We start from the raw sequence: 26,122 nt of genomic DNA on the forward strand, positions 1-26,122 counted from the left end.
GAAAGTTTTTAAAATTTTGAATGAAAAAATCAGAGAATTTGCAAATACGGGACAATCACGGGACACTTACACGTCCCGGGTTTTTTATATAAAAACACGGGACAAGCTGTAGAAATACGGGACAGTCCCGGGTAAACCGGGACGGATGGTCACCGTAAATATATCTCAAAAACCAGAGCTGACCGAAATTTTTTGAGTTCGGATTCAAAATCAGCACACTAAAATCCATTAGAAAAGTATACTTTTGTTCTAGGAAGAAAGATGTATGAATTTTTAGAGATCAGTTTCTTTATGGTATGATATGCCAAACCTACTTAACTTACTTAAATTAAGATATCTCGGAGAAGAAAAGAGATATTGAGAAGATTGAAACTGAATTTGAAAGAGAAAAATAAGTTCCGTAACAATTTTAATTGAAAAAGATTACATTATGCAAAAATATTTCTTCGGAAACAGCAAAAAAATGGGTTTTTGAGATTTTCCAACGGGAATATCTAAAAAAACATGACGTGCTAGGTCAATTCTGACTTCGGATTCAGAATCAGCATACAAAAATCCTTTAAAAAAGTATAGTTTTATGAGTATAGTTTAAATTTTTGTAGAACCTGAAACATATTTAAGAACTATTTTCTTAAAGTTTTAATTCTGAAAATTTAAGTTTTTATATACAAGCTTTTTATTTTGCTTAAAGCAAAATTCAATTTATTTTGTTTTTTTTTTGCGATTTTTTGCTACATTTTTTTTGAAAAATTCAATATAGCGCTTTTTTTTATTCAAACATTTACTTGCAGATGATAAAGAATGAAGATGGTGCTGTTCTTATTTAAAAATACTCTCTTAAACGAAAACAGAGAAAAAACGCATATTCGGGATAGGCTATGCAATAAATAAGGTGTTTTCTATTTTTTTAACGACTTTTTTCGTCACACTTGAGAATTGAAATATTGAATAAAAAAAAATAGGCTTAAACAATGTCAATGTTTGCAGGATAAGTAAAATAAAGTTTGAGTTAAAAAAAGTTCGCTGCTCAACTCTTTTATTTCAAATAAAAAGCTGGGCAGGGCATGTATTGGTGGTATAAGCTCATGTACTTTTTAGTTTAAAACATTGGTACTTAAAGTAATAAGTAATAACATGTACCATAATTCAGTTTCAGTCACTTTAACAGATCTTCACCACACTGGATGAGGCGGTTCGAGAATGACTGAAGTAACTGGTGTGACAAATTCGGTTCTAGAATCATATATGCACAGTCGAAATCAATACCCTCATAATTAAAAAATAACTTTGCTAATGCTAATAAATTGCCAACAGTCGCTATTAGTTTGTTGTTAAAGACAATTTACCCATATTGCGGACTCGACTTTATTTAATTTGATTTTGAGGTACTTTTCAAAAATAAAATATAATTTCTTTCGCAGTTTTGAAAAAAGTTTCAATGTACATAGTTAAGCCTTAAGACTAAATCCTTAGTCAAAATGTTGTTCCAAAATTATTTATTTTTCCTTCAGAAAATTTAAAAGAGTCTTAAAACAAAACTAAAAGAAATTCAAAAAATGTGTGTTCCATTTTGTTTTTCAAGTCAAACAGAACTATCTAAACCTTTCCAAAAATAAAACATGGCTGCCTAGAGCTTTTATAGAAGCTTTTCAAACTTCCTACTACGCCGACTCGTGCCAACCAACCCACAGGATATCCCAGGCGAAACCGGGCAAATAACACTATACTATGTGTCTAGTGATGGGTTGTGGGGGTTGGTTTAAATTGCTCTAGAAACGAAATATAATAAGTAAAGAACTAAAAAAAGAAGAAGAAAAAAAAACAACAACAATTCTCCAAGAAGATAACACACATATCCCCCAGGAATCATACGCTCGCTCTCTTCATATCTTATCGTCGTTGTCGTGTATGCATAGCCGTACACCCCTAACTAAAAAAAAAAAAACAACCCTTCGATGTATAAGTAAAAATACAACGAGTATTGTATATCGGCGAAGCGAAAAATAAAGTCAGCAGCAGCAAGCAATACTCTCACACAAGACTAAAAAACCCAACAACTCTCGTCTCGACCAGAAAATCCAGAGCACAGAAAAAGCCAAAAATAATAACGCGCTGGTACTCAAAAACTCGCTTGCGGTTGTAGTGATAAATGGTCGCACTTCGCTCTGGAATCGATTGTTAAACGACGACGCGGCGATATTATAAGCGTTTTTATTATAAAAAAAAAGAAAAGAATTTTCCTCAAAAATAATTGTATCCTATAAAATAGATATAATATTGTGTTAATTTATTAAAATTGTTTTAAAAGAAGAAAAAGATTAAAAACCTTTTAACCGCATCAAATTTATAAAATAACCTAAAAAAAAAGTGAATGCTTCGTCAAATTGTAAAGAATTTTCCCCAAAGAAAAAAAAAATTAAGTAGGTAACCGTTTTCGAGTTACGAGATTTTTTCATTCAAATCGCGGATTTTTCAAGAAGTGAAAAACAGCTCCAAAAAGAAAGAAAAAATATATAGAAAAAAAGAATAAGCAAAGAAAGTAGATATAGAATAGATGGGAGAGGAAAAATGAAGATGATGGTGATAATGATGATGAAAATGGTGATGATGATTATGATGAAGTGATAGTAGTTGAGTACATATCTCTAAATGAAGAGGGAAATGAGATATCCCAAAAAAGAACGGAAGTGTTGAGTGCGTTGAGAAGACGTTGACGGGTTTTTTGCGTTTTCTTCCTCTTTTTTTCTGTCGGCGGATAAAAAAAAAGAAGTTAAATTTAATTAAAAATAAAATGCATTGCAATATCGTATAGAAATATCTTATCTTAAACTAGTAAAAAAAAAATCGAAACGAAAGAAAAAAAAAAAAAACAGCAATGGGAGTAATGACCACCGAATTTTCACTACTGGGACCATTTTGTGGATAAGCGAAAGAAAAAAACGGAAGATACAGCACAATAACAACAACAACAACAACACACCAATCAATTGAGGACGACAAAAATGACAATATAGTATATTGCATTACATTTTTACTATATTTTTTAGAAAAAAAGTAAGTTTTTTTCTTCATTTTCCTCAAATTTTAGTACAAAAAAAAGGTGAAGTTTTTTTTTCTGTCGTCATTTTTTGGGGCCACTAAACTGGAAGCTCTTTTGGCATGTATCCAGGTTTTCTCCAAAAAAAAAGGAAAAAAAAAAGTTTGAAAGATTTTACCCTAAATTGTGGATAAAATTTATGAATTGAAAAAAAGTGCAATAATCTTGAGTATAAAAATGTCATAAAACAAAAAAAAAGCAAAAAAGAAAAACAAATTCATTTATTTGTGTGCGGGGTTTATGTATGAAAATTCGTAAAATTCATTTTTATTATTTTTTTTTTCTTGGCTGTTTTAATTGAAAAAGGGGGTTGTTGGGAAAAAGGGGGTAGTATAGTGAGATGGGGTGGAAGTGGGAGTATGGAAGTTATAAGAGAGAGAGAAAAAAGAGAGTAAAAAAGAAATACACAAATCGATCGATAAGGGAATGAAGGAATATATTTTTTTTTTATTCTGAGTTCGTTGTGTTTTTTTTTTTGTATTTTTAGTTCTCTCCTTCTCCGTGTACGTATATAAATTTTATTTTATTTTTGTTGGAGGGTGAGTTTTTTAGTTTTTCCTGTGAGTTTTATGTGAGTTTCTTCGTCGTATAGAAATTGAAAATGAGAGAGAAAGAGCGAGAGGAGCACAGCGCATTAGAGAGAAAATGCACTCACGTGTGTATACTTTAAAAGGAAATTAGTACTTGTACTTTTGCACACACCCCCTAAACTTGCTGCGAATGGTTTAGATTTTTAGTTTTTTTTTCTTGCATATATATATTTGATGATTGAAAGTTGCATTTCTCTCTGCAGAATGCAAATTGTTTGGTAAAATATATAGTTTTTTTTATTGCAGAGATATTTGAATGAAATGTAATGGTTTATTTTTTTCTTTTTGATAAATAAAGGATTTTATAATCTTTTTTAATTATGAAAATCGTTATAAAAATAATCTTCACTTCATTGGATTTTTCACGTATTTAATAGTGAATAGAGACACACAACATGCAGTTATGAGATTATTTTAAAATTGGGTCAATAGATGCATCATAGTGCATACATATACAATTATTTTATAGGTACATACATACAATAATCACGCGTTGTAAAAAAAACTTAGTTTTGATTGTAGTGTTAATGACTTTTGATAGGTATGGAGAATTTTTTGCTTTTTCTATGGTTTTTCTTTTTCAAATAGAGTTTTTATTATCTTTATTTTAGTGGAAAAAAAGAAGAGATCTTTTAAATAGTGCACTGGATGTTCAATATAACGAGAAATATATTTGTAATTCCATTCTTATGGTTGCTTTTTTTTTAATAAAACTATAGTATTTTAATATAAAATAACTTAAAAAAATAACAAAAAAAACAAGCTCTTTGTTAAAATCTTCTCATTTGTATTGACTTTTGAAGATAAATCGAATTAATATTAATTAATTTGATCAGTTTTTTTATATTCTCGATTGTGCTGAAAATTGAATTAAATGAAAATGTACAGTTAACAATATTATACATATATACATATATACCAATAGTAAAATTATAACAATAATCTTTAAGAAAAAATAAAAAAGCAATGCATATGTAATTCTTTTCAAAAAAGTTCTGTTTTTTGACAATTTATCGAATAACTCCTTGAGTTTTTTTTGAATAAAATGCAAGACTGATATGCAATTTTTAATAAATAAATATTTGACACCTAAAATAAATTCACTGAGCTGTTAAAAGAATGATAAAAAAAACAATTGAATTATACAATGTATATTAAATTAAATATTTTTTTTTTGAATTTTTGGAAAATTTCCTTAAAATCCGGTGTATCGTTAACGAGGAAGTGAGAAACCAAGATTACGATTCTATGAAAGGCACCATTATTAGGAGGCAGATAAAATAATTTTCATTACAAAAGTAGTAGATGATGACGATGAAAGAATTCAAGGGACCTATTTTTTTTTTCACATTTTCTATAACGTCAACATGCGATTCTTACCTGTATTTTTTTTACGAATTCTAACTTTGCTCAAAGTAAGTGGTGCAATGGCTAGTTTAATGAACTGATACGCTGGAAGTTTTGTGCTCAAAATTCTTAATAAAGTGATCCCTCAACATAATACAACAATATGGTATAATACAACAATACATGCAAAAAATAAATGTAATTTTGTTTTAAATTAAGTGGATGTCTGCATGTTTTATTTGCCAAGAAGACTTTCGTCTTAAAGTATGTGGCCACGTCATCTTTATTATTTTTGTACCTTAAAAAAGCATCTACGTTGCAATATGTAGGTACCTATGCACAACTAAATTTTAATGAAAAGGATCCTTTTAAATTAAAATTAAGAAGAAAATTCTGATTATAATGAAATGATATTCACTTTTATTTTAACAGAGTTTAAACGAATTCAATTTATTTTGAATTAAAAAAATTCGAATATTCAAAGTAGATGGGATTTAAGAACAGCATTATCTTGATTTAAGTTTTATTTTGCTCTGCCTAACTTAAATAATTTGACAGTGCTAGCTTTTGTTTAGATTTATGTTTTTATGTCTTTTTTGAGAACTTTTAGCAATGTTTTCTTAAACACTGCATGAATATCTTGAAAAATACTATTTTTATTTTATTGTTATTAGTTTTTAGATTTTTGGTTCCCCCAATTTTCGATCAAATCCAGTTCGTATCGCATAGGTTTAATATTAATGCATTTTTAAAGAGTTTTACGTGATCTATTAAGATTATCCAAAAAAGTAGTGGATTATTAGTATCCGTTCGTCGGATTTTTCTCAAATTTTGTACAGATACAAAAAAAATGTATTTTTACAATTTAACCAAAAACTTACATTTAAAATAGTATAATAATATGTAAATCTAGAAGAGCAAGTACGTGCGACCCACTCAGCCGTGCATTTTGTTTCTTACGTTAATAGGAAAGTCCAATCATTTCACCAGGTTAACTTATTTGAGTCACAAATTTGTAAATTGAGCGGAAGATTTTGATTAGCTAGAAGCAAACTTTAAAATACCAAACTACCACGTCTTGATTCAAAACGATCATTAAAAAATGATTTTTTTTTTTACTTTTATGATTTTTCCCGTTTCAAATTTCGTTTGAGCGAACAGCATTACACTGTACCGTACCTACACTCTCTCAGTAAAGTTGAGTTGAATTTATTTAAACATGCAAAGCATTGGGTCATGGGTCTGTTGATGTTGACATATTATCATTGCAAGATGGTGGTGTAACTTAACAAAATTATCACACAAACACAAACTGATTGGATACCTAATTATTAGTTGTCTTTTATTTTCCTCGTGGTCCAGATCAGATCATCATTTTTATTATCTTTACAACAAAAGAAGAATTTTGTTTTGTTATTGTTTCGCAAATAAATCAATGATCTGGGCCCTATTGCACCAACCTATTGCATTTTGCAACTTTGCCCTTTAACTTTGCAAATTCTATTGCACCAAACTCCAATTTGCAAAGAGGAAATTATTTTTTTGAAAAGAAAAAATTCCTTCTTTGCAAATTTTGTTGCACCAACCGCAAATTTGCAAAGTAAAAAGTACTTTTTTGAAAAGTGCAAAGTATTGCCAATTTGCAAAGAATTCTTTGATTTCGTTGCACCAAACAAAAAAACTTTGCACTTTCCATTAAAAACTCTGCAAAGTTTTGCAATAATATGCAAAGACAAAATTTCATTTGCGGATGGCCATTTCTCGTGTAAAGTTCGGGTATATTAAATGATAATTTAAAATGAATTGCTTTGAACGACTTTTTGAGGATGAATAGTATAGTGAGTGATGTAAAATTAAGAATACATTTTTAAATAAGGAATAATTAACTATTGGGAATATTTAACTTTGGTTAGTATGTGAAAACAAGTTGAAGTGGTATTGTTAGAATTTGTTGGGTTCTTTTTACAAATCATTTAGGAATTTATTATTAGATAATGTTAAACTGTCAAACGACCATTTTTTTTTTCAGAATAATGCTAATTCCATTATTATAACCGAAAATCATGTTTTTCATTCAAAATTTTATCGCATTATAATGATTATTAAAGATGGCGTTCTTTTTTTTTTTAAATACAAAACGATTGCAATCTAAAATTAAAATCATGATATTATGTTGATATTAAAAACTCTTATATTTACTTCTTTAATCAAATTACCTACAGCAAAGCAACATTTGAAGTACATATGACCAAAAAATAACAAATAATTTGGTATAGTAAATTTCGAAAGACATCGTTGTTAAAGTAAAAACACAAGTTCTCAACTATTTTAACAACGAAAAGAAGTTGAAACTATTTACATTGTTTCACTTTGCAACTTTTCAAATTATGCAAACTTCCATTTTTAGTTGGTGCAACGCCCGCACTTTTTACTTTGCCGAAAAACATCAAAAATTGCAAAGTGCAAAGTGGGGAACTTTTAATTTTTGGTGCAACACTTTGCACTTTTGCTTTGCAGAAAAGTATTGTTTTGCAAAGTTGCAAAATGCAAAATGCAAAGTGGTTGGTGCAATAGGGCAATATTGTTGATTAATCAAACTAAGCAAAGAAAACTTTGTCATCATTTGATTAGTGCATAAAACATTAGCAAAATTAAACTTTTTTTTTCTTGCAGAAACAAAAATATGTTTATCTATTATCTTGAGGTTTTCTATGTGCTGAACTCGAATTCAAAGTCAGAAAAAATAATCGGCTCCCTTTTATGAAATAGTACCGTTAGAAAATGCAAAATAAATTTTTTTGACTACTTCGGATCTTATTCTATTATTTAAGGAAAATTGTTTAAACATATTTAGTAACGGTTTATATAAGAACTATTTTCCTTCTTTCAAGATCGGTTTAAATCTTTCCGATATTTTTTTTTCCATTTTTCTAACGGTAATATTTAAAAAATAGCTGATTTATATTTTCTGACTTACGATTCGAGTTCAGCCCACCCAAAACCTTCAGAAAAGTATACTTTTGTTTCGGTAACAAAACCCTTGTGAAAAAGTGTTATCTTAATGCAAACAAAATGAGTTTATATGTCACGAAAGGGACATCATTTTTTCACGAGTAAGCGGGCGCATACAAATTCTCTAGCAGAACAAAAAATTTTTAAAAATTAATTTAAAACAAATTCAAAAACCAATAATGTCAGTAAGGAAAATAACATTTACTTTGAATAAAAGAAGCTCAGGATATGCAGTGTTTTCAGCTAAAACCTCTTAAAATTGACTGATTTACACTTTTATGTCAAAATTTAGCATTAACTGGTGGTTGACATTATTGAAATAATTTAACGCAACTAAGTTTTAAGTTTAGCAATAAAAATAATGCATTGAAATAGTTATACATAAGTACATGATTTTTTGTTGTCAGGCACTTTTCAGAGTCTGATTTGAGCATTTGAAATGTTGCATACTAAGTTTAAAAAAATTTGAAAAATTCCGCTTTAATTTATTTTCATCTCTCTTTATTTTGGACGAAAGAAAAATTTTGTATTTCCCGAAAAAAATCCCAGTATCATTTCACTTTTAAAATACAGTTACAGACTTTTCTAGGGTTGTCATGTAGATGAAATATGCTTTATTGTCAATTTTCTTAAAAAGACACTCGGGCGTATACGTACTTTTTTTTTGTAAAATTTGGATTTAAATTTGCTATGCAAATATATACAAGTTCTTCACTTGGAAATTTAATAAAAAACGAATTTTCCGAAATTTTATGTTACACACAAATTCAACCTGATCCTAGGACCTCCACTTATCCACAAATACAAATCTGAAAGAGAAAAAAAAAAAACAAAATATGTACTAATCTTGTCTGACTTCAGAATGTTTCTAAATGGTGGCAGCTCTATCCACCCCAACTCTTCTTCAGCTCTAAACTATACCCCCTTCTGTAATTTAAATAGAAACAGACTAAGACTATATCTTCCTCCTTCAACATAGTAACTAATGAAAAAAAAAAAATCTACAAATGCTTATATATTTGTATACATTTAAAAAAAAATATAAGAAAGGATACAAAACAGCATAAATCTACATTTAAGTCTAGCTATCTAACAACAAAACAAAATTAAAAAAAAAAACATTATATACTTCCTTGTTTAGAGCATTTAAGTTTATGTGGTTGATGAGATGAAGCTGTGGACGGAGCCTGGGTGATAAAAGAACTTTCTTTTTGTGTGTGTTTGTTTGTTTGTTTGTTTCAATAAAGAATCCATCCGAAATGATTTTCTCTTTAATTCTCTCGGCAAACCTCAAAAAGGTAAAACCATAAAGCAAGGACAACATTTGACAATTAATACAGAAAAAAAACAACAAAATGGGGAAAAAAAAAAATAGAAAACAAATGAAGAACAAAAAAATCTCTGTTCATTCCTTGTAGAGTGGATATATGTATCCTTGTAGCGAAATAAGTTGAATGGTTATGGGTCTACCTACAACACAACTCTAGAAGGCCATTTTTCCAATCTCCCCATTTGTGTGGTCTGTGGTCTGTCACATTGTTTTCCACATGCCATGTCACTGCCATTAGTTCAAATCGAGCGGAAGACGAGAGTTCATGGAACCGTCATTTTCCATTCATCTCCCTCCCTCCTCCCCACCCCCTTTTCCACTCTCTCTCACTTTTTCTCGACCATCAGTCATTCTCATCATCAGTTCCAGGAGACCCACCATCATCATTAATCACCATTCGCGTGCTGATGAAAGTAGGTATGAGTGTACAAGTAGATAGATATTCCGCACCCAACAACTACACAATGCCTATGTAATAGAGAGGAGATAGAGATATTAAAACTGTAACTGTACTCAAAATGAACACGTCTTTTTAGTCAGCAAAGGAGACTGGTGCTCTGCTGTATAGAGGTATTTATCGGGTAGTTTTCCTACATTTTTTTTAGGCTAAATTGAAGATTATCCTGTATCAACCCAATTCGGAGAGTCCCATTCTTTCGGTTCTCTCCACACTGCATCATCGCATCCTATGGAAATGGAAATGTCTTAATGCATCATCATCCCCCCCAATTGCAATATCTAGCAACCCTTAGCTAGCCCGTTTTTTTTTTTGAATTGCTAAAGCACATTTATAAATCAAGAAATCTACGAGCCAAAAGGGAATAATACGAGGAATGTTGTGTGACACACAAAACGCAATCGTTATCGTCGTTGTTTCGTAGAGAATTGTGCCAAATGCCTATGCACCATATGCATTAAGGGTTTGTTTTTTGTTGTTGTTGCAGTTGGAGCAAGCTCTGATAGCGCGGTAACGCTGCTGTTGGAATTGAGCCGAATCAAACAATGAGAATCGCTACCATATCGTGTAGAACAGTTGCAGGCTTTAAGTATTCCCTTTTTTTTGTGTTGTTTTTGTGTTATCCCTTTTTTAAGGGGATGTTTTTTTTTTTTTTTTTTTTTTGTTCTGTTCACTGTCTGCGTCGGAATTGCTGCAGCAGCGGGCGGTGGATCACATCTCTCTCTAATTTGAATGTGTGGGCAATTGGTATTGTTTTTTTGCGTTTTGTTATTTTTATCGGTTTCGTTTTAAAATTCTGAATAACATTTGGCTTTTTTTTTTGTAAATTTTTGGAGTCTTGGGATAGGTTATGGTCGGTTTCGGTTTTGAGAAGAGCCAATATTCCGAGGTTATGATGGTGGGTCCCAGTCAGCAGTATAAATTTTAATGGCTTCCATTCGACCCTTTTGTATGTAATATCGACGTCCTAGTTAGGGGGTAAGTGTGTAATAAGGATGGAGTGATAATGGACACATATAGACAGCGGCTCTCCCAATATTATAGAGAACTGCGGTGTTTTACTGTTGTTTTTTTTTTTTGGGAGGGGATGTGCCAGCCGATATAATAAATCATTGCTCATGGCGTGTTGATTTTGTGTTTTGATTAAATCAGTTGTTCTATATATGTTTTCCGTTTCGATGTGGTCTAGTGGGGCAAATTAAATTATTAAAGAGCTTGTTTCGTTTTCTCTCTTGTTGTTTTAACGATTTATGGGCAGTTTATTTTTATTTTTTGTTGTTGTAGTTCTAAAGGGCTATAAGTTCCACCATTTAACCGACGTAAAACTATATCGAAGTTCTACGTATTTCGATATATTTTTTGTGTGAAAGTACTTGTACTTACCTACGATTTCTATTGAAATAATTATTGTGTGTGTAATAAAAGTTTGCTCACCGGTAAATGATATGTTATTGCTCTAGAGGCAATAAAATATTTAGATTTTTTTTCGTGTAGTTTATGCGCCTGCATATATAGGTAGGTACCTATCTACCTATTTTGGATTTTGATTTGAATATTGTGCTTGTTTAGTAATTTATGTATTTTGAATCGAAAATATATTATTTGTTAGTAGTTTATTTATTTAAGTGGGTGGAGGGAAAAAAAAAAACATTTTTATGGAGTAGCTATTTTCTATGTAAAAAGTATAGGAAGTAGATATAGATAAGCATTTTTTTATTAATGAATTATTAGAAATATCTAGTTTATGTTTATGGCGTTGTGGGTGTCATTGACGTTATCTATTTCTAACGGTACTTGGGGACAAAAATTTAATATTAAATTGACAATATACCTACTTTACAAACTTCTTTGTGACCGAATTAATTTTGAACTTAAGCAAATGCATATTTGCATTCAAATGGATAGTAAGCAAATCTGAAAGTATTTTTGAAGTGAAAACTTCTTTAGTATCGTAGTGAATTGAAACAAGATGAAACGAAAAAGCGACACGAAAAATCAATTGATCATAACTTTTTTGTTTTAATAGATAGATAAATGAAATTTAAACAGTAGATAGTTAATAAAATAAATTATAATTGTGCAAAATGTCAATTAATTTCATATTAAAAATTCTGAGATAAAGGTGAAAAGATGTTCTTTTTCTTTTGATCTAGAGCTCATAATTTAACCTTATTATAGATATATCACACATAATGGTACATGCTCTACAAGTTATATAATCTTTAATTGAAAAACTTGAAAAATACCTCAAAACACCTGTGAAGATCTGTTGCCGATGACCAGCCACCAGTGTAGGAAGTACCGTAATCTGAGTTTGGAATTTTTACATGGTTGGCTTTAAAAAATTCTAGCTTTTCTTGTAGGCAAGATTGAAACGCCATGTGAAAGGTGAAATAATAAGCTTTCACATGATATATAATTTAATATAGGTTGTCATTGAAAAAATTGATTCCATAGCATGCGAACATAAAAATACATGTTTTTTTTTGCTTTTTTTTGATGAAAATAGATTGAGTTCAAAAATTCTAACTCTTTTTGTAGATGTCTCAGAGAATCGATCGATATATATATTTTGAGCTAAGACCATAAGCTTTTAAATGGTATACAATTGATTCAATAGCGTGGGAGGATAAAATTTTAGGTTTTTTTTTGCTTTTTTTGATGAAAATAGATTGAGTACAAAAATTTCTAGCTCTTTTTGTAGATGTCTCATAGACGTCTCATAGATAGATGTCTCATAGACCTGATCGATATATATATTTTGAGGTAAGACAATAAGCTTTCAGATGATATAAAATTTATTGGAGCTTCTCATATAAAAAAAATGAGGAAATAAAAAAAAGTTATATTTTTTCGATTTTTTTTTCTTTGCAAGAAAAATGATTTTTAAGCTTTAACTTCAACCACGTGTGAATTGCATACATGATTTTTTTTTGGGTTTGTTTATAATATCACGCTTAAAACGGAACTCTTTATGTTATGTAATTTTTAAACAAAACAAAAACTAACAATTTAAGTAAAATTTAAAAAAAAATTCAACTTTTAATAATACCTAATTAGTTTTTAATTTAATTTTTTTTTACATTTTGAGATTTTAGAAAATAACAACAGCCCATTTAAAGCATTTTATCCGTTTAAAACAAAAAATATTTTTTTGTAAGTAGGTATTACTTAAGAAGTTTATTTTTTTAATATTAGATAAAATATTCCATTTTTGTTAAAAAAAAATTATTTACAAAAATTGATTTTTCATGACTAGAAAAAAAAGCGTTTTTTTTATAAAATGATTTTGAATACGTAAAATGATGAAAAAAAACTCAAAAATTATCCTTTTTGGTAAAAAAAATTGCAGGAAGCGCGGCCAGAGCTTGCTTTAAAGTTAGCAGAGCAATTAAATAGAGAAAAAAATTGATTTCGCCATTAAAAATAAAATGCACGACTGGGGTCGCATGTACTTGCTCTTGTAGTTCAAAGTAACGTTATCTTAAATAGTTATTGGAAATTTAAGATTTTGTTTAGTGTCGAGAAAAAAAAATAAAAAAAAAATTGCAAGTTAAAAAAATTAAAATAAATTTTTTTTTTTCAAAAACTTTAAAAAAAAATTTTTTCCAAAAACTTTTTTAATTTTTTTTTTTTATTTTTGACACTTCAAAATTATGTCTGTAAATTTTGAATAAAATTAACTTATGCTTTGATGAAATATATGAACTTAAAAAATATGTTAATTTTTGAAAAACGGCAACGCCATATTTCCGTTCTCCGCATTTTTTGAGAAAAACTAAAAACGCAGTTTTGTAAGAATCAATGGGAGTATTACCTACACTAAATTTAATCAAAATCGTTAGAGCCGTTTTCCAGAAATTTGCAATACCTCGAAAACTTTATATGGGAGATATGCGTTTAAAAGAAGATATTAGAAAAATAAAAAAAATGGGTCTAGGGAATTACGTAAAAATCATGTGTACCAAGTTTCAAGCAAATCCGTCCATCCGTTTAGGCCCTAGCTCAATGTACAGATGGACGCAAAGACGCACATATGCACATACGAACAGACGCACAGACGCACAGACCGACGGACGGCATGACGAAAACCACTTTTTTGATCTTCTCCATCATCGTCGGTTTTGTCGGTTTTGATTAAAACCTCGAATTTTTTTTTCTGCACGAAACCAATACTTGCCCTATAGAGCAAGTAAAAATAGAAAATATGAACAGCAACAACATCTTAAAGGTGCTACCACCAAGAGTTACAGCACTGGTTCATTCAATCCGATCATCAAAATCCTTTATTCCATTTGTTTGACTAAGTTAAGTAATATTTCATTTTATTTGAAAATCAATTTAGTATTGGACCTAGACCAAGTGAGTTCCGAGGCCTGTACAGTACACACTGCGCTTCCTAAAGCTGATGTTTTCCGTCAATTCCATTATAATATTTGAACAAAAAAAAAAAGAGTTGGTAAATTTTTTTCAGTAGGTATAACTAATGCTCGACTAATTTAATTAAGTGCCCTATTTTCTGGGCACTTTTTCCAATAAAATAGAATTATTATACTTTTAATACAAAACTATGTTTTGCGAACTTGAATTTTAGTTTTCTCAAAATGCGTTTCAGTTTATTTAAAAATCGCGGAAAATTCTTCGAAATATTAAGCACTAGGTATATTTAGTAATTAGTAGAGAACTTGTTTTGTTATATAATAAACCATTTTATTGCTTTATTCAAAGTAGTAAATCACTTAGTTATAAGTTTACAAAACCATAATTTATTTTTCGAAAATGACAAATTGCATATTTTAAAAATTTCAATTTTTTTTAAATGAGTTTTCATAGTTTTTCCTTATTTTGATATCAAGAACGATTTTTTGGGAGCGTTTTTGTTGAAATCATTTAAATGGTTTTATAATAATGCTTGTAATAACTTCTAAAAAAATATTTTTTTAACCAAAATCGAGAGAGCTGCTTTTTAACATTTTAATTTTTATTTTAAATGATTTTGAAATTGTATGATCTTTAACACAACTTTTAACATGTCCTTGAAAATCTTGAAACTATTCTGGGTTATTAACTCTTCCATATGTTGTTCTTTATTCAAATACATTTTTCCTGGTGTAGCAACCAGACAAACAGAAGCTGGAACTAAAAAAAAACTATAGCCTAGTCTAGAGGCGAAACGAAAATTTTCATACAAAACCAGCACAACGAAATTGTGAACGAAAATTTTACTTTTCGTTGCACAATACGCAGCCTAGGTAACGAAATTCTTACCTGTGCTAGAATATATGTAGAGTTTTCAATCGTTTGTCAATTCCATTTATTTGTCCAGGCAATTTTTCTTGCAGCAACAGTTTTTTGACTTTGGAGACTTAGAAAAATGTTCGTTTTGCTTCAGCAGCGTACTAGGCTTATTGCTTTATCCGAAAAATTAGAAAAAATTTAATTTCCAACCACTGCACAGTGGGTCACCTCCCATACAAAGTGCGGTCAAAAATATAATGACCATTTTTTTTTTAATGAAACACCTGTATTATCATTTTATATGATTTATTATTGCAAAAAATGCATCAAGTCAGTTTTTTAAAATTTTGGTTATTTTCAAGAAAAATAAAAAAAGGTAAAAAAAATTTTTTTTTTGAAATTATAAAAAAAAAATGGTTAATGCCGGAAATGGACCTGCCTGTCAGTCGAGCACTTTACCCTTACCCTCTAGTTCGGTCTTTTATAAAAATAATAGTGCCAAAAAGGAATTTTTTTAGTTTTACATTGTAATTTTTTTTTCTCCGTGTATCGTCATTTAAACTCGTATTACTCGAAAAGGGGAAAAAAGGGGAAAAAACGCCGCTTTTATTTCGAAAGGTAGGACGGTATTCTTTATTTGAGAACTTAAATTGTAGAGGGCACTCGAAGGCAAACCAACTAAATCTTTAATTTAATGAAAATTGAGCTAAATAAAAATGGTTAAAATTGCTTCGCTAACGAGCCCCATTACAATTAGACTTAATGTTATTTAACAATATAATTTATGTTTTTAGAAAGTATTAACCTTCTCGTTTAATATCCATAACAATTTAATACTTTTCACAATTTTTAACACCCGCTATCACTATCACAAGTTCACACCTTATAACTGCAGCGATTAAAAAACCTTTTTTTATATACCGACTTTGAATGGCTATTAAGAAATGAAAAAAAGGGTAACCGTCAAATTTTTTTTTGGTTTTGGTTCGATGGGAGATTGTAGAACGTTGTTTAATCATTGGATTTTAAAAAATTGACATTTACTTTTTTTATTTTTGACCTATGGCGGGACCCACTGTGCACTGTTTTCTTGTTTTCCGTACAAAGTATTTAAAATATTGAATACAAAAATCAGAGAATGTGCAAATACGGGACAATCACGGGACAAATTACAAAATACGGGACACTATACGTCACGGGTTTCTTAAATAAAAACTCAGGACAAGCTGCAGAAATACGGGACAGTCCCGGGTAAACCGGATAGTAGGTTTAGGATTGAGGTCATAATTCTGTAATTGTCAAAATTCGGTTTCTAAAATTCTGTGTTCCGAAATTTTGTATTCAAAAATTTGGTATACTCAATACATATATTAGAACATTTTTAAGATCCTGACTTGGAAGCCAAGTGAATGACATATTATTGTTCGAAGTTATTTCAATCAGACCAATTAAACATCAATAAGCCCTGTTTAGAACATTAATAAGTTGATCTTTTCTTCTCCGAACAGTCCAGAAGATGCTCATTAAACAAAGCTATTGATATTTCAATATAAGCTCAAATGTAATGAGCTTAGGTAAGGATTGTCATGTGCAATCTTATAAGTTGCTATAGTAACGTGGTACTTTATTGAGGAATTGAAATACTCAACAACAACAAAATAAGTTCTATTCATACAATATCAACTTGTACTACTCTTCGGTGACAATTATAATTTTATTGTTATCACTGGCATAAAGATATGTGTATCTGTGTACTACTAAAATATTTTATTTGTTACCTGAGGCATACAAATATGATATTTTATAAAGAGATATGTATTCATATATATGCAAAATTTATGAACTTAGAAAAAGAAGTAGTAACAACTATTTCATGTCAAACGATACTCATTCCTGAGTTAGTGACACTGTTCTATTTCCAAACGTGACGTGTTTTCAGTATGAACATTACATTAATCTCTTTCAACTTCTTAACCCACCCCAAACCACCCTCCAACCCCACCGCATGGTCGCATGCATATACTATTCTATAATATACTCGTACTTCTACAAAATAGTTCTTTGCTTTTTTTTTTTTTTGAAGAATGTAATCAATACATGTCTCATGTCTGCAAGAGATACGATAAACTTGTGCACAAGGACGAGAGCCAGGAGACTACTACCTATATGATGATGCAGAAACAGATACCAAGCAGCAAGCACACACGTATTGAGTATTATTTTAGTATTTGTTATTTTTTTTCACTATAACTGGGTTTGTATCTACTAACAACGTTTTTTTTTTTTCGTTGTGGAAGCTTTATCTACATACGTCAACGACACGAGCTATTTCAATCACAGCACTTAGACAACATCATAATCATTTCATCGGCAGCGTGTCTCTTTCTCTTTCTCACCCGACATCTTGTCTTCTAGTCGAGTGCAAAAGATTGCCCTTTCGCCTTCTTCCAATGTCGTTGACAGTGTTGCCAGAATAATAGTATTAGTTCAATAGTAGCTACAAATATAACAGAATTGAATCATTTTAACTCACGAGCTAACTTAAATATGAGTTGGTAATTCATAACTTATTATTAAAAAAAAAAAAAAAATTACAAATTTTATAAAACGAAGAACTAAAATGTGAAGAAGTTATTTGGAGAATATGTTACAATTGGCAGCTACAATCCGATATTAATCCTATGATAGGGTGGCCAAGGCTTGTTTTTTTTTTAGCATACGAAAGTTTTTTTTTGAAAAAAAAGTTGTGAAACAAAAAGCTGAATTTGGGTTACTGATAATGTTGTCAACAAAAAATTTAATTCAGAACTAAGACTCACGTGGGAGTACATTTAAGGGAATCTGTTAAATCTTGTTAAATCTTGTTAAATCTTTCTGGGAAGTCTGTGTTATGAGGACTACCATGTTAAGAAAATCCGTAGTTTGGTATTGACAGATGAGCCTTACAAGAAAAAGAAAACCAACAAACCTACTTTAGCTTTTAAGAAGAAGAAAACACAGGGAACATGAAATACAAGTGACCGAGAAAATAGAGAAATACTATTACTGCAACGTGGTTCGGAAGTTTAGACAGATGGTAATAAAGATCGCTCAAGGATTCGCTAAAATCATCGACTTTAAGATTGATTGAATATATTAATTTAAAAAAAATCCTAAATACCAAAATATTTGTCAATTTAAACAAAAAAAAAACGGCAACGCAATTTTCGCTTTATTTCTTTTTGTTTTCAAGTTTGATTAAAATCGGTTGAGTCGTTTTTGAGACTATAACTTGAAAATTTGTATGGCAGCTAAGCTTTTAAATCGATATATAACTTAAGGCAAATAGGGCGGAAAATATTCGAAGCGAACAAGGTTTTCAGAATTTAGATTCAATAGATGCATATAAATGCAAGGAATTTTCAAATAAGAAGCTAGTGTGACCTTTATTTATAAGTTTAGAATAGATTTTTTTTTACCTACCTTTTTTTGTGATAAAACGATTTAACAGCAATTTTTTGTGGTAATTCGACAGATTATCTTCAGTAATATTTCGGTAACCTTCTGTAGAGGAAGAACTTTCTTCAAATCCTGATTTTTAGCGTAGTTATTTTTATTATTGAACACTCCAAGTTTTCAGACTTGAGTGTCGAACGCAACATTGTAAAAAACTCCAAAAACTTAAAAGTGTCCAAAATGCTGCTTTTGAAACATCGTGAATTTTGTCGAAAACCAATCATTTTTTTCAAATATTTTCAATAATCGAGACGAATTGGATTGAAAAATAACAACAAGGATTTATAGTTGGTTTCGTAGAGCGTGAAATTAGCATTGCAGGAAGTCTCTAAAAATGCTGTAACCCTATATGTATAAAATTCAATTTTGTCTTACTTGAAAAACTGAGCACTTAGTAGTCCAATGTTAATAAGAACGTCGATTTGAAATGGATCTCTTTTTCCTACCAGCATTTCTGTTTTTAATACGCTTTTATTAACTTCACTTGCAACTAACTAAGAATAATGTAATAAAATCTTGGAACTAAAATTTTGACCCACTTCCAATTAAATATCGTATCGAATTGAAACTTTGTACAGATATGTAGTTCGGATGACAACACAATATTTTGGTGGTCCGGACCCTAGGGAGGGGCATTGGGGGATCGAAACACTCCAAATCAATTTAAGTTTATATAGGTATGAAGTATGGATGCAAAAATTTATGTTCTGCACGTACGAGCCAAAGAGGTTAATACTTTTGGGGCTAATACAACCCAATTCGTATTGAACCTATGTACTTGAGGAAATGGTTAGATCAAAAAGCGAAGAGCGCGTTTTTGTTGCGTGTACTTTTATATAAAGTTTGAACAAAGCGCTCGACGGTTTTTGATCAAACCATTTCCAATAAGTCAATTAAATTATTTTATAGTTTTTAGTGCGTAATAAAAGCGTATTTTTAGTTTTTCAAAATATACCTATATTATTACTTTCAATTGTGAATAAACAAAAGGCCGTATTTCCACTTTTCATGCTTTTGATGCTTATATTGGTTTAGATGAAAATACGGCCTATATATAATCACTCCTCAATTATATAATAAATCATCCCAGTAAACTGAAGTGATTATTTTAGCAAAATGGTAACTCTATTCACATGGAGGTCTTTCTACCCAAACATGATGCCTCTGTCCCTTTTTCTATATCTACATAAATTCGAACAGAAGAATATCCTTTAATTAGGCACTCGTGACTGGTAGATGTACATATTGTATGCAATATGCATAAAGAGACGTCGTCATATACATTTATATAAGGAAAGACATTTTGTCTCAGACCGACAACTACTATACAACATCGTCGTCATCGTCGAGGACAAGTCGACCGACACAACTATGACAACGACAACAACGACAACGACGACGTCTTTATCCTCTTATTGTTTTTGTATAACTTTTAATCTGCACTATATGGTGTGTGCTCTTGTATCGATGGGTCGTTGGTTTATTGAGTGCTTTTCATTTGCACTTCACCTATTCAAGGATAATTTCTTCCTTTTTTTTTTTGATTTTGTTGTTCATGTCGTTCTATCAAGAAGAAAACGAAGCAAAAAAAAACCTCATCAAAAATGATGTGCTTCTAAAAACTGTATATAGTTTGTAGCATCATCATCTTGTAGGGAGTCAAAGTTTGTTTTAAACTAATTTGCAAAATTGTTAATTGACATAAAATAGGATAATGGATATCTAATTGCTTGATTCATAAAACATAAAAAAAAAAAAAAAACAGCAGGATGTCCAAGTTGAAGGAAAATTTTGTATTTTAATTGCATCCTTTTTGTTTTGCATTTTCTTTTAATAAACTTTCTTAAAAAACTTTTATTTAATTTGTATTTTATTTTCCTTTTTTTCTTATTTAATTTCAGGCCCACGAGAAACACTGCTCAGCACAATCTATTTTGTCGATGATATTCGCTCCTTCATAATTAAAATAGATGTTTAGCTTTTCGATAAATCATCATTTCGAATCCACCAACACTAACAAAACCATCATCAACATAATTCTTGATGTCCTTTAATAGCGTTAGAAATTCATTGCTGCCAAATAATTCATCATCATCATTATTAACATCAACAACAACAACATCATCACCATCACCTTATCATCTCTTTATTAAAAGCTTATAATAGGCGATAATAATAGATAGAGACACGCAAGCATGTTCGAATGTATTCGAAAAGTGATATAAAAAACTTCATTAAACGGGCATTTGAGCCCTGCGGCTTGCATACAAAAGCAATCGCTTAGAGTTACACGCGCAACCCACTACTAAATGCAGTGGAAGAAGAAGTTTACTCGATTGAAAGCAGCTACTGGACATTCGCGTGCGCGAAGGATGCTTTGTTGTGGAAGAAGGAAGGTAAGTGTGTTTGATGTGTTTTTTTTTTTTCTAAAATTTGAAATGTTTTTGAAGAACTAAAGTTCCTGAAAAACTTGACAAACCTTTAAGTCTAAGAGCTAGCAACGAAAATCCAACACGAATATTAATGATAATAGCTATAGAGAGATATCCCAACAGACAAATGATTGCTAGGTGTCTTCAAACAAAACAAAAAATAAAAAATATAAATAAAGAAAAGCCCAATTATTACGAGACTGAAAATTGTTACGAAATGAGAATTTTGCAATTTAAAAACTATGACACAGTAGTAAAAGAATAGGGTTATGCCGGGAGTCGTATAAAAATGTTGACAAAATAAAAAAAAAATAAGAAAAAGTTATTAAGTGTTCGAAAATAAAGGGCGGATTTTCTAAAAAAGATTTCTAACAAACCTTTAAATTCCATAAAAATCAGTAAAATTCTTTCCAAAACACATTTTTCTAAAATTACTCCTGTAATATCGATAAAAAAAACAAGCCCAAAATTTTGTATAAAAATCACGCAGAAAAATATTTATTAAATGTACAAAACGCGACATGGAAAAAATATCAAAGTAAAGTGAAAAGTTCAAGGCATAACTACACATCTTGTGTTATTCATTTCAATAAAAAAAATTGAAATGTTGTCCGGGTTCCATAAACCCGTTTTCATCAATTTCTATTAGTTGAGTAACTAAAGCTAAAAAATTGTATGCGAGTACCTATAGGACAACATTCCATCGTTAAAGCGGTAAAGAGCAACTTCCTTAGAAATTGAACATAACGGCAACACCTAAAATATTAAAGTATACTTTTTAAAAAGCCAGAAGTTTATTCCTATCTGTAAATTTTGAAATAAATAATTTGAATGTAGAGTTTTTGAAAAAAAAAAATGGTCCTTTAATTCAACATTTTTAAAGAAAAAAAAAAAAGAATAAATAAAATGCACGACTGGGGTCGCACGTACTTGCTCTTATGCTAAATGTAACTCTAATGTTAAAGCTTTTTATTGAAGAAACACCGTTTTAAATTATCTTTTAAAAAAAACCAAGTATGCCATTTTATTACTTGCATAAAAAGGTATTTTAAGAAAAAAATTTTACAAAATCGTTAGAGCCGTTTTTTAAAAAAATAATTTTTTATATATAAAAAATTTCTAACATTTAAAAAAAAAAAAGTTGGTATGCCATTTTAAAGAAATAATTAATTTACACATAAAAACGAAATTTCAAAATTTTTCACCAACCCGTTTTCAAAAAATTGATTTTTCAAAAAAAAATTTTGAAAAATGCACTTTTTGAAAATTTTCTAAAATTTTAATATTACCTTTATCTAAACGCTTTTGCTGAAATCAGGTTAATTTTGTACCAGATATTCAGAAACAAAAAAAAAAACGGTTCTATGACAGGTACCGTTAATAACGGTACAAAAAATATTTCTTTTTATTTCAAAAGTTGGCTCTTATGTGTAATACTACACATACAAATTTTAATCAAAATCGTTAGAGCCGTTTTTGAAAAAAATTAACTTTTCTAATTCCGTTATATGGCAGGTACCGTTAGTTTTGGTCATAAAAAAAACACTTTTTTGGCTTTCTCCATTATCGTAATGTCATGTAAAATTGTTATCTCGAGTTCGATTTTTTTTTAAGAATCCTAAACTTGCCCTATAGTACCTATATCGCAAGCAAAAATTACTGAACAGAATTTAACATGTCTTTTTTCTAAATTTTTCGAAATAAAAAATTATTATATTTTTTTAAATTTTTTTTACAATCGGTTATTGTATAAGTTGAATTCAGAAAAAGAAATGACAACATGTATTACAGTTACTAAAAAAATTAAAAAAGTATTTAATTTTCAAAGATTTTTTTTTTATAGAAGTACATTATGTGAAAAAAAAACTCTTTTTCAAAGTTCCAAATTTAATTATAAAGTTATATTTTTTTCAGTTAATGCATTTATTGTTAAACGTAAAATAAAAAATAGTTGAAGGTCTAGTATTGTCAAAGTTTTAGACAAAATCAAATACATACTTCAACACAAAAATTCAGTTAACCTATATCAATAAATTTGAACGAAATTGAATTAATTTTTCATTTTCTATATTTAAAGAGGAAAACTCTCTGCGCAAAATTCGAAGGACCTCCAACCAATTTGTAAACCTTCTATAGGAATCTGAATAAAAAAAAAGAAATGTTTTAATTTTTACAACTTTAATTAAAAATTAACAACTTAAAAAGGATAATTTTTCAAAACAAAAATTTGGCATTTACAAAGGTTCCCTGGGGTCCATACATTTTGCACCGTAGATAAGTATTTTCTTAAGGTAGAACAAAAACTACTCTGGATTTAAATATATCTTTTTGTTACGGAAAAACTCAGTACAGAAATCAGACAAAGCTTCAGACAAATAAAAATTTGATTGCTGTATTATTAAATGTATTTAGTTTCAACAACGATTAATTGGTATGAAAATATAAATTGTGCAGCAACCTGCTTTCAGTAAGAAAATGATGAATTATATAGGTAAATATCCTGAGTAAAAAAGGTATTCCGCAGCACCAGCAGTGCAGCACCGCTGTCGCAAGGTTTTTTGACCGAAGCACCACTTTCGTACCATATTTATACAAATGGTTAAATCGTCTTCGAAGTTATTTTGACATAAACAGCAAACTGCCAGCTCGTACAAACATGACTATGTATTCAATGGTTAAGGCATTAGATTGCTTGCGGTGGTGGTGCGGCGGCGGTCAAGGATTTTTTTTCTTTGAAGATTCAATTTCTATTTTTACTCGGCTAATGAGTTCAGATTTTAGTAAACACAAAACAGAGAGAAATCGTAGCTTACACAACGCACCGCTCCACCTTGTTGAAAAAGTCTTAACAAACTAAGAACAAAATCTTCTTAAAAATACAATACAACACAAATACAAATTAATCAACATTTTCAAACAAATCTATAATCCAATCACGTTCGGCATAATACTCCTGTATGCTATACTCAAAGTCCTTAAAAGCCAATATTATTTCAAATGATGACAATGACAATTAAAGCCTGACTTTGCTAGAAATTGAATAAATATCAATGCCAGTGCCAACATTATTGCAAAATAGGCATTTTCTTCAATACCCAATACCTCTCTACCATCAAGACCGCATTGTGCATATTTTTGTTTTATTAAAAGTATAAATGTCACACATGTGTGTACCTACTTTACCTACCCACTTTAGTCATGTCAATTATATCTACATATGGACGCGTATCTCGCCTAGCAAAGATACGAAAGTACATATATTATAAATAACCTTACGCAACGCCTACACAAGTTGCCAAACAAAAATATCTAAAAGTTCATCTAAATAAAATTCATGAGGAAGATTTACAACAACACAGGAGCAAAAAAAAACAAAGGAAGGCACATCGCACATCGAGGAGAGAGAAAAATGACGACAACAAAAATGTATATGTACATTCCATTTACAACATGTATTTACATCATTTTGTCGGTGGTGGACGTTTATATGTCGAGTCACATGATCCTTGGCAAAGCATCCTACGCACAAAGAATTATATTTTCTTTTTTCTATCCCAACCAACGCAACGTCTGAATTTCTCACCCTCTGGCAGAATAATGTTTACCATACCTCCCTCTCTCTCTCTTGCTCTCTCTTTAATTAAGAACAAATGACTGGGTTTAATATCAAGAATGACATTTTTGCTAAAAAATGATGAAAGGAGTAAGAAAAAAAAAAGAATCCTTTTTCGACTTAGCCTATCTTAAAAAAAAAAAAGGTACAAAGATGAACATTAAAATAAGGACGAACACAAAAGTAAAACAACAACAAAAAAAAATATTTTTAAAGACATCCAAATAATGTTTACCATAGGAATGCTTTTAGCCTCTGCCTTTCACCTTCTACCCCATCTACGAAAAAACGTAGTTATGCGGCAATTATCATAAAAAGATACGAGAGCTTATAAAATTAGTAAGGTACTTGGCAGAACAAAAACCTTCAGTTTGTTGTTTATCTATTTCTATGGCAGCCAGGACCTACGAAGGCATCGCTACAATGTTTTAAGGTGAGTTTCATGGTCAATTTTGTGAAATCTCTTAGATTGAAGTTGATTGTTGGTGGAATTTTAAGGGTCAAAGTTTTTCAGGAAGGGGGGCAAAATAGACCTATGGCATTTACAACTTCTTCATCAATAGCTGATACCGAAACCTACCCTACCATCGAGATAGTATCTTTGATATTTATTTATAACCTGGAAGTTTGAAATTCATATAAAAATGTATGTAACTTTTGTAATTCTATGATAATAATGTTAAAAATGGAAAATATTCCCTAGAAATGAAGCCAAGCGTTGTTTAATATTGTTAACTTGAAGTCGCTTGCCGCAGTTAGTTAAATACAATTGTGGCATGATGGCCAGGTATACACAACAATAGAGGTAGTCGTCCTTATTTTCGCTTTGGGTGGTCCTTCGTAATGGATTACTGCTTGAGTGTGATGCCTATTTACTACAACGGTTTATTTTTTCTTCTTCCTTTTTTTTTATTTTTTGTATTGTGTAAAGGAAGAAAGGAAAGTATTTACTTTTTTAAAAGAAAAGAAAAAAAAAAAAGTTATCACTTCATGGCCGAGATATTTTCTTCTTCTTCCTTTTTTTTTAATTTTTTTTTTTAAACTTATTTTCAGTTGGTTGAACTTTAAGAATATTGTAACTTTATTGTTAAGTGTGTCCTTCAGCAAAATTCAGCCAGTTTTAATTTTACAATTCTAAGAATCCAGTTGGTAGGTAGGTAATTGAAAAGCAAAGAACTGTTAAGGAAGATCATAACGCACAACTGAGTCGAACCTTTTAATATGATATTGAGATATAGTGTTGGCCAAGGGCTCGTAAGGTAGGTAGGTGTGGAACGCAAGCGATTGTTTTATATTTACTGAAAAATCCTTGGCGTTCCCTTCTTCCCACTAGATTTAGTCCAAAACATTAAAATCAACCACGTTTTTTTTACAATTAATTAAAACAACCTGTTGAAGAAAGTTTTTTTTTTGAATCTATGTTGTGTTTACAATAATAAAAAAAGTATATATTTCAGATAATTATTATTTAAGTGAAGATCTACTAGCTGTTATATGGAGGTTTCACATCT

At 30.1% G+C, this 26,122-nt stretch overlaps 1 protein-coding gene across 4 annotated transcripts in view; it reads left to right on the plus strand.

The window, feature by feature from the left end:
* The first annotated feature begins 1,602 nt into the window (after positions 1–1,602).
* LOC129913491 (rho GTPase-activating protein 100F) overlaps positions 1,603–26,122 on the plus strand; it is a 96,165-nt gene continuing 71,645 nt past the window's right edge. For 2 of the 4 annotated variants that reach the window (XM_055992201.1, XM_055992204.1), the window contains exons 1-2: positions 1,605–3,054; positions 20,468–20,962. In XM_055992201.1, the coding sequence (XP_055848176.1) occupies positions 20,876–20,962 (87 nt within the window). In that variant the 5' untranslated portion in view covers positions 1,605–3,054; positions 20,468–20,875. Of the gene's footprint in view, positions 3,055–20,467; positions 20,963–26,122 lie in introns of all 4 variants that reach the window. The other 2 variants (XM_055992202.1, XM_055992205.1) reach the window with 2 other exon arrangements.

This window comes from Episyrphus balteatus, chromosome 3, assembly GCF_945859705.1.
Source record: "Episyrphus balteatus chromosome 3, idEpiBalt1.1, whole genome shotgun sequence".
Lineage (NCBI taxonomy): Eukaryota > Metazoa > Arthropoda > Insecta > Diptera > Syrphidae > Episyrphus > Episyrphus balteatus.